This window comes from Calypte anna, chromosome 15, assembly GCF_003957555.1.
Source record: "Calypte anna isolate BGI_N300 chromosome 15, bCalAnn1_v1.p, whole genome shotgun sequence".
Taxonomy (NCBI): domain Eukaryota; kingdom Metazoa; phylum Chordata; class Aves; order Apodiformes; family Trochilidae; genus Calypte; species Calypte anna.
In genome coordinates, this window is record NC_044261.1 from 9,535,488 (window position 1) to 9,545,501 (window position 10,014).

Here is a 10,014-nt window from a genome sequence, read left to right on the forward strand (position 1 = left end):
AAGTTTTGAAACAAAAAGTACCAGCTTCAGATCTCCTTGTAAAGAAGATCTTGTAAAATGGTCTGAGCAGCAGGCTACTGGTTACTTCTGGGATACCCTCTTCCCTCCTGCAGTCTTCCCATTTGAAGATGTCATTCGTTTTCCATTTTGTAAGATTTAATATTAAAATTACCAAAAAATTAATTTGTTAAGATTAAATATTCATTGAAGTAGTGAGTCAAAAGTAGTTTTCTCCCACTTTAGGGCACAGGTTGGCATTTGGGTTTTGTGTAATTGTTGCAATAAAACCAAACAAACAAGAAGAAGAAGGATATTAATTTTAATGTTTTAGGTTTGTCCATCTGAAGAAGTATCAAACTGGGCCTCAAAAGAATGAGATGCACTTTTAATAGGTACTTAGAAAAAAATGTTATTATCAAATTTCGTATTTCTTTGTGTCCTTTACACAGGATAATTCTACTTCATGCAGGAACCATGAGATATAGCTACAATATCAATACACACAGTATTATTTTTCCCTTTTACTACCTTGGCTCTGATAAACAGGAATATAAAAAAAAAAATATGAAAAAAATTTTTGAGGACACAAAGGTAATTCTGGGAGGCTGTGAAAGAAGAACTGGGAACATTCAGGTAGCTTTACTGTAGGGACTGTAGATGTCAGAGCAGTTCTGTAAACATTTGCAATACTGTAATTTGGCAATATTAAGTAATTAGTTTAGATAATTGTACACTTATTCCATGTCAGACCCTTGGCTAATTTTGAATCTGCATAACAATAAAGCTATTCCATACATACCATTATCAACCAGTGGTCCTTTATGAAGTACAAAGTAGATACACAAAGTTGTAGCTTTAGCCAGTTACAACTGATCACTATCTCTTTTGTGAAGCATTTTTAGACAGAAGGGTGAATAACTGCAAAAAACTGTTAGGTCACTGACTACATTAGTGATAAACTCATAGAAAACTGCATAAAGATGACTGCTGGGTTTTGTGATTTACCACTCCCCTTTTAAAATTTTGCTCTATCAATGACATGCACAGGGTCAGCTCAAATAACAAATGACTTAGGAAACAATTCAGCCTCCAGACATAAGTCTTCAGGACCATTTTCAGCTTTCAAGAGTATCCCAGCTGGCCTCCAGCTGTGCCCTAGAACTGTTCAAGTGTCCTGTAGCTCTTAAGTCATATCTGACACTCCCAAGCAATACCTCAAAATGCCACTCGAAACCTACATTTAGCCATCTGGATCACTTTCTTACTAACTGGATGAGGGAATCAATTAAATGGGCAAAGCACATTGTGCTAGCTTCAACTAATAACTGATTAAATTGATAAACATTTTACCAAATCTTTTAATTAATGTCATTCAGACTTACTAAGAACAACGTTACTTTGAAAGCATATTAAAATGGCACTAATTTCTATCAGTTGATGAAATAGTTTCTGGTATCTGTTATAACTGTTACAAATATGGTTCTATTTAACTGTGTTTTGATTGCACAATATACAATGTTCTCAGAGATAAGCATATTACTAGCACTGTTGAAGGGCTTGTGCTCAACCTGGCATGTTCACAGAAACTAGACCTAATATTTTGGTCCAGGTTAAGTACCAGGTTCATTTCACTGTTGTGGCTTGGGTCCTACTGCACTAGTTTACAAATAAATGATAAAAGTCTTTTTGCAAGAACACCTTCATTCCTTCACTTAGCCTCACTCAGGATGCACACAGTGCATCTCTAATGAGAAAATATGTACACTGCTGAGGCATGTGACTATTTGTGACAGGCTTCTCTGCAGCCAACGTCTGTGATTTACAGCTCACTGGAGTAAAAAGGCTCTCAACCCAAGAGCAACACGTACTGGAGAGGCACCTCAAAAACCAAACACCCTGAAAGCAGCCCACGCTCTGGCAGTCTGGTGTTCAATTAAGATTTAGGAAAATTTCACTGCAGGAAATAAAATATAGACTGAAAAATCCTAGAAAGCACTACTGCAGAACCTCAGAACAGAGTGCAGTTTTCATTGAGTAGTGTAAGTATTTTTCCTGAAGAACATGGCTTCCTGTGGAAAACAGGGAATCTGCAAAGTAGCAGATTTGGGAGGGAAGTGGACACTGGGTTTGCCTTCCCATAGAGCTCCACACACGTCGTGCAGCCATCTGGGCCTGTGGTTCTAATCAAGATGTGTTTCTTCTACTCTCATTTCAACTGAGGTTGCCAAGCCAGACCACCTGAAGCAGAAAAGGATTCCACCCACTTCTGGTGCTGTATTCATTCCTAGGGATTGAGCATTCAGCTGTGCTCATCTTGGCACCAGCAGAAGCAGTGTGAACTCTAGGATAAAATTGACTTACTGCAGCTTTGCCAGCATTCTAGATCAGCAAATATAAGCAGTGGGTTTGTCAACACTACAACTGCTCCAACATATTCTTGGAAATTTTCTATCAGGTCATTTTTCAAAGTAGCAAAAAACCCCAGCACCCTTCTAACAATGAAGAAAATGTAAAAAAGTGCTTATACAGTGACATGAACTAGTGTTCCCTTTAACCTTTTCATGTTGTCTTCTACCATTATTTGCAATCTTTCAGTCTGGACAATGATTCATATGTTCAGAAACGTTTGTTAATTTGCCAGACTGCATTCCTCAGCATCTGACACACAATACTAGATACTTTCTTTGTTTAAGTCTCTCATTTTTATTTGTTGTTTGATAGTAGTATAATCAAACCTATACAGGAAGCCTTCTTTATATACCTCTGTTTCTGATTGTGAACCAGTTATACTGCAGAAATTCAAATAATATTTTCAGTATCTTCATTACATATTCCTCCTAAGGAAAAAACCTGACAAAATGAATGCTCTTTTGTATCTGGCCACATGTGAAGTTAATGGACTGGTTGCAAAAGGTGAATGTTAAAGATAACCAAAATGTTATCATGGTCATTTTGCTGGGGAATATCATTTGGTAATGCAGCATTCTGGCTGTACAAATACAGCTCCCAGATACACAATTTAATATAGTTAGCAAAACTATTTCTTGAACTTCATTCACGTTGCTTTAGCTTCTGCCCAAAGGAGGATAAGATTTTGTAAAAAATGTATTCTCTCAGTAGAAGTTCTGAAAACTTGCAGTTGTGCATTTCCCTCACATTAAGGTAAGGCAGTTAGACTTACAACTTTAAAACTTTTTTTTTAGTGTAAAAGGTTGCCACAGTCCCCTGAAGTCTTTCTGAACAGTCAGGCATTTTGGGACACCACAGTAATGTGATTAATACCAGGACATATCTGGGACTGTGAGGAATCTGTCTGCTCTCCAACAACTTCCCACTGAGGAAGCCTCCCCCATCCAGCTGATCTGAAATGGTTTGACATAGAATAGTTTAATATTTTTAGTCCAATACCAGTATCTGTAAGGTATTCCTCAGTTCTCTAATGTCCTAGGACTTTACACCTCTAAGTCCTTTAAGATAAGAGGCATAGGAACCCTCTGGGACAATGCTGTTTATTCTGGGTAAATTATTATGAGAGACAGGATTACTGTTGAGAAGAGCAGGAAAATATTCTGACTTTCAAACACATCATCAGAATTTTCCTCTTCAGTTAGGATAGAGCTGCCATAGGCAGGTGAGCTCTGTTTCATTTAATGTGGTTTACCTCCTGCTCCAAACTTATCAGAGAGAAATTCAAGCCCAGTTTTATATATAATCTATATATATAAATCTATATATTATATTATATATTTAATATATAATATTATAATATATATATATATTATGTAATCTACTCCTTGACACAGCCTTAATGCTGGAAGCACTGAGACTCACAATACTGAATCTTAACATTAAATTAGCTACTACAGGGTTCTCAAACTTTGCTCTTGTGACTGGTTACTCAGAAATCTTCTCAGGGAGTCTAAAGAATAATTCTTTTTTCTGATGTAAATAGCAGTGAGCAAGGAGTTATCAAGGACAGCGTGCTGGGGACTGACCTGCTATGGTCACCTTGTCACTCAGGAAGGCAACCTTAGACAGACACTGCATTTTTAAACAGGATATGTAGTTTAGTAAGCACTTTCTTACCTCTAAAATGGTGCTAAACTGTTGCAGTGCTAGCTAGAGAATTGATAGGTCTAAAAAGTTTGTCAGGATCACTTGGCTACTCACAGTTACTGAACTCCCACCCTGGGATTTCCCAGCCCCTCTGCACTGGATGTCTTGATAGCAAACCATGAAGCCAGGCAGCATTCTTCCTTCTGATTTAACTGGCTCTGCTTTGCCTTGTGTGCCCCTTCCTAAGCAGAAATGCTGTTACTGAACATTTCAAGTAGTTCTGTGAGCATGACAAAGAGACATCTAAGGTGTCCACAAAACACTCATATTCTACAGAATCTGTGTTTTACTCTGCTGTACTACACTGTATGTCATGTTGCAGCCATTCATGAGGTATATGCTTTTTACTAAAACAAACATTTAAATGGCTTTTGGGTTGAAACCTGACATTTGTAATGAAAAGGAGTTGTAATGTGATGTAATTGATTTATGTAATTGAAAACCAAAACAAAATGCCATTGTTACGTACTATAAATGACTCCTTTGTCTTCTACAAAACTTAACTTGATTCCATGCCCTGCAGCTATACTAAGAGAACAGAATAAAGGGCAACTCCTCTGTGGACCTATTTGGAAAGAGCCAGGAAAGGGAGAATGAGAGTGGCCAGAGGGTTATGAGAAGAAAGAGATGAGTGCTCAGATAAAAAGCAGCCCAGGGGAAGATTACAAGTTCTCAGAAATACTGATCAATAATACTAACTATGCAGCTGCAAATGCAACTATTTGCATTATGAAAACATTTTCTGCTGCTGCTTCATTATGCCTGGGGTATCTAGAGAACTCTCTGCAATAGATTACCCTTGAAAGAACAGTATTTTAATGAAAAGCCAAGATCCTGAGTGTGCCTCTGCATTTTTCAGTGTGGGACTACCAAAAGCATCAGCTTACCTTCCCATCCTTTGCTCAGTAAGATAGATGCAAGGATCTGAGACTGCTTTAATGCACAAGTAACTCTCATCTTTCCACTGATTGTTTTTCCTCCTTTTTTCCCTTTCACCTCCCTAGAAGTTACACCCTTTGGTTCTCTTGGGAAAACCATAATGGATTTCCACCTGGAGTTTAGGGGCCAATGCCAGCAGTCCTCTCTAGTTAAATGTATTTGTTGAATGTATTAGAAGATGAGTGGAAGAAACAAGAGAAGTGAAACCTAAGTGCTGATAGGAGAAATCCTTATTTTTAAAATGGTGTTGGCCTTCAAGAGTGAATTATCTGAAACTGTTTTGCCTTGTTATTTATTTGAATTCTCACAACAACTGACCTCTAAATGCAGCACAGATAGGAAAAGCTGTGTTCCTATCAGCCCTAGGCATTTCTTTGTATTTGTATTAGTAAAATGGCTCCTGATAAGTTACTAAGATAAGAAGTTACAAAATATCAGCAAAACCTCAGAAATATGTACAACAGCAAAACCTCTTGATTAGAGTCATGTTTTTCACCTGATCATGAAGTTGAAGGATTTCTCCTCTGCACTACCAAGGGCCACTAAAATCTCTTTCCCACCTGTCATTTTATCCCTGACTGTGGAGATTCATCTGAAAATACCTTGATGACTCTTACCCACAAAACTTCCTTATCTAACCATATATGAATCACTTTGAAAGGAGCCACATTTCTCTTAGCAACCAAAGAATCAGTCTTAGCAACAAGACAGCTGGAGAATTTGTTTTCACATAGTTACTCATGGACAGTACGTTCTGATTCTGCTTTCCCATGGCATTGCTGTTTCCATGTCGACTTCATATTGTGTAAGAAATGGTACAAATCAGACACTTTCTCACAGCACAGAGATTGTTTGCAGGGCAGATGACAATCGTTCTACCTTTGATGCCATTTCCTTTCAGACATAGTGCAAGAGTAATAAGTGCTGGAAAGTTCAAAATTTAAATCTTCCCCACGACAGAATTACTGCAAAGAAACGTGTGAGGAAGAGGAGAGTTTCCAAAACCTTGACTTTCCTGACAGAAACCACAAGGGAGAATCAGAGTCTTAGCTCCAAAGGCTCACATCTCCCTTCTCAGCATCTGTTCATGTTGAGAACAGTTAAAAAGGCTTGACATTAGGTGACATGTACACATATATTTCCTATATTTTCTTAGAAAGAATAATTTTAGGAACAGTATTATAATGGGGGAAAGTGGGAACATCAGAGTAATTGCCATCATTACCTGAGCTGATGTCTTTATAGGACTGTTGGGGAAGCTTTCTGAAGCAGCAATGATAAGATGGCATTTATGAACAAATCAGTGTTGTAGTAACATCTAAATAAATGAATTATCTATGTATTTTTATCCTATTGAGGAATTCAAAGAGCAGGTAGAAATAGTAAATGCACACACTTCACACCTTCCCTTCTGTCTCCTCCTGTAGGGGCTGTTGGCATAGTGACTGCTGGTTTGATTCCCTCCCTTGTACTCAAATTGAAGACTGAGTTGGATGAAATCCAGGAGCTGATCCTGGATACACTCTCCAAGTGTCTCCATGTGGAGGCTTCTGAAGCTCTAGCAGCTGATGCCATTCCTATCCTGAAGGAGAAGCTCACACACTCATCAGTGGCCATCATAAGCAAAGCAGCTTGGGTCCTGTTAGCAGCTGGGTAAAGTAATCTGTCTACAATACTTTAACCCAAAAAAAAAAATACTCATTTCATGAGTGAATCAGTGTCATTAGTTTACAGTTGTGTTCCACTGCACACTGAAGCCATCACATTTCACATGTAAAGCAATATCACCCCAAGGTAGCAGTCTTGTAAAAGTCATAGCTGTTATAAATCACTCAAGAAGCAGGTGCTGATCAGCAAATGTCATTCCTTCTCCTTCTATTTGTCTTCAGTATTGCCAGTGAAACCAGGATTTTTATTTCCTGGCACAGCACTACTGAGAAAAAATTTTTGCATGAGAAATCATGTGAAAACAAGATTCTGACCACTATAGAGGTAGAAAGAAGATCCCTTAATTTTTTTTGGACAATCACTCTCACTCAAAAAAAAAATGAAAGGCCCTGGGGCAATTTCAGTATAATTGAGAGCAGAAGTAGTTTTCTGACACAGGCTGCTGAATATGTCAGTGATGGATCAGAAAAAGCTACTCTTGTATAAAATTTGTGTATCAAATGCTGGATGAAAGGAACAACTTAAATCCACTGTCCTGCAACCACAAAATATAATAAAAGAGTTCATCAAAGGTCTAGTTTAAAAGGTCTGCAGACCATGTAGTTTACACAGCACCTGGCAAGGTCTTCTAGAAGAGAGTCTGGATAACTTGAGTCTAAAGAAAGCAGAAATGAAACTAGAACATGGACAGTGGGCACATTTGAGGTCCCTGCAGTAGCTGAGCCATGTTAAATATTCCCCATATCAGAAAGGATGGAAAGAAAGAGAGAAAAAGGACCTGGAAGAAAATTAACTGCAGACCCCTAATTTAAAATCTGTAAAGGGTTCAGCAGCCAGGTTTTTAGCTAAATTGCCATTAGGACCACCAGCACACTTAATTCTACATCCTGCTACATGCTGCTGCCCATCAATCTCCACTGTATCACAGAAAGTTAAAAAAAAAAAAAAATAATCCAAAAACTAGTAGCACACCATAATAACACTAGTTAATAATACTATTGTATTTATTTATTAATACTAATAGCCTTATAGCAAAAAAAATTGTTAAGCCCACACACATAGGTTAATATGATATCATCAGTATTGTCTCAGCAAGCAGATTTAATAGACACCAGGCACAAACAAACATCCCCTTTCTTTTCTTTGTGGCTGGGTACTGGTGCTTGCCATCTGTCCAACAGTCAGAACATTGTGACTCGAAAGAGAACAGAGAGGAGGCTGTGTCAGCACTGCTGTCATGAAACAGAGGAGGGCTGCAGGGGTCCAGGCATGGGGAGAAGCTGTGGGCAGCTGCATGGTTAGCAGATGCAGTTCAAGAAGGCAGCCTAACCAACCACCTTTCCTGCACAGCACCCATCCAGAGGGAAAAACTGCCATCTGTGAAGAAGTTACTCCTGTGCTGGTGAGCCTGCTGGAAGATGCAGATCCTGAAGTCCAAGCTAGTGCAACAGGAGCACTGATGTTTGCTACTATTAAACCTCAGGGTGAGAGACAGGCAGTTCTGTTGGGATACTTTCTGGAAATCCAGTTCTAAAGCAACTTAGTAACAAAACTTCTGCTCCCCTACCCCTAAAATCCTCAGTTTCTGATAGTGTTAAAGCTCTTCAATGAATTATGAGATGAGGACATTTCTTTAGTTGCTCAAGACAGATCTGTTGTTGCTCCCCCACAGTGTCCAGGGGGTACAGTAGATTCCACATCAAGAAGTTATTTATCTACCTCACCTGCATCATTGCCCTCTGGAGTGCTGCTCCAGAGGGGAACATGTTCTGTTCAAGTCCAGACCACACAGAGCTCCACATACCTGAAGCTACTCTGAGTCACCAGTCCTCAGCAGAGGAGCATTACTTTCTGGAAACTCTTTTCACACTTAGAGGCAGCTGGGAGAGGAATGAATGTTAATGAGGTCTGTAGTTCTCCCAGGTAACTTCCATGACACTGAAAATACTAACTGCTAAATTTTCAGTGTGGTGAATGAGTAATTAGACACATAAGACTCCTAACAACAGCAGCTGTGTTCCAGTCCTCCTCTGCAACTGTCCCCTGGGCTTCTGAAGACACCACAGGAGTGGATTGAAGTAGCTTTAAAAATAAAAGAATGGAGGGTGTTTTAAAGGGCATCTGACCCCCACAAAATTGTTTTATCTTATCGTTCAGTGCCTCATATATTCTTACATAATTTGTTGCAAATGAAATAATAATGTGCAAAACAGATAAAGTTAAACAAGAAAGACCTTTCTTTAAAAAAATAAACAGCTGGCAGCTCACCTTGGCCTTCAAAAGGAAAGCATAACCTGGCTCTTTGCACTGCACCCTCTGGGGGTGTTCAGAGCTGTAACTGGGCAGGGAGTCGAAAGAGGCAATTCAAAAGCATGTGGATTATATGTAATAACACACTTTAAAGCCAGTTTATTTCTCTTCAGGGAGATTCTCAGCCCTACATGCTGGAGCCATTCCACATCTACTGAAGCTGGTTGCTGAGGAAACCAGCAGAGCTCGTCTGAATGCCATCAAAACCCTCACCATGCTGGCTGAGCTACCCCTGGGCCGCCAGACACTCCTGGATCATATTGATACATTTCAGCAGTGCCTGAATGATCCCCGTGAGGCAGTGCAAAGGGCTGCTGAAACTGCCATCAGTGTCATCAAATGGAAACCTTTCTGAAGAGATGTTTCATAGAGAGCTATTGCCCTCTGTTGTTGTCTGGCTGTAAAAGTTACATGATTATACAAGACCTTCAAAAACAAAACTCTCTTCCTCTGTTACTCTGGATCACTTCCTCCTGAAATGTCATTTGTCAACAGTTTGACAACTATATTTCAAGTCACTAACAGAATAATGGGGCAAAAGAAAAAATTTAGGAAGTCTAGATTTCTCCACTATCAAATATTAATCAATTACTAATTATACTAGAAAGGTTCATAATTAACCTCTCCAGCAGTCTTTTCTACACTGAGATGACAGTAATTTACATGAATTTTGCTGCAAACATTTGTTGAATGTGGGATTAAAACCATTCAGAGCATCATCACAGAAAAAGTAAGGGCAGTGTGACAGAAGGGCTTCCCCAAGGGAATGATGAGGTTTTCCCAGCCCAAAATATAATCAGGAATGCTCTCTAATTTTCAAGCTGGTGAGGATCTCAACACACTGGTTTTCTTCTTCCATGCACTCAGGGCTGCCATGTGCAGTTGTCTGCCCTTAGGGTAAAAGGAAAATAAGCCAGAAAGACTTAACTAGGGCAGCCCCTGGCAAAGCTCTGTTGGGGACAGACCCCATTGTCTCTAGCT

The 10,014-nt window shown here is 39.2% G+C and overlaps 1 protein-coding gene across 1 annotated transcript in view; it reads left to right on the forward strand.

Annotated features, from left to right (window-relative positions):
• The window catches only part of RSPH14 (radial spoke head 14 homolog), a 61,797-nt gene extending 52,409 nt beyond the window's left edge, over window positions 1-9,388 (forward strand). The window contains exons 4-6 of the mRNA XM_008502789.1: window positions 6,483-6,708; window positions 8,074-8,207; window positions 9,147-9,388. Coding sequence (XP_008501011.1) covers window positions 6,483-6,708; window positions 8,074-8,207; window positions 9,147-9,388 — 602 coding nt within the window. The remainder of the gene's footprint in view (window positions 1-6,482; window positions 6,709-8,073; window positions 8,208-9,146) is intronic.
• The last annotated feature ends 626 nt before the right edge of the window (window positions 9,389-10,014 follow it).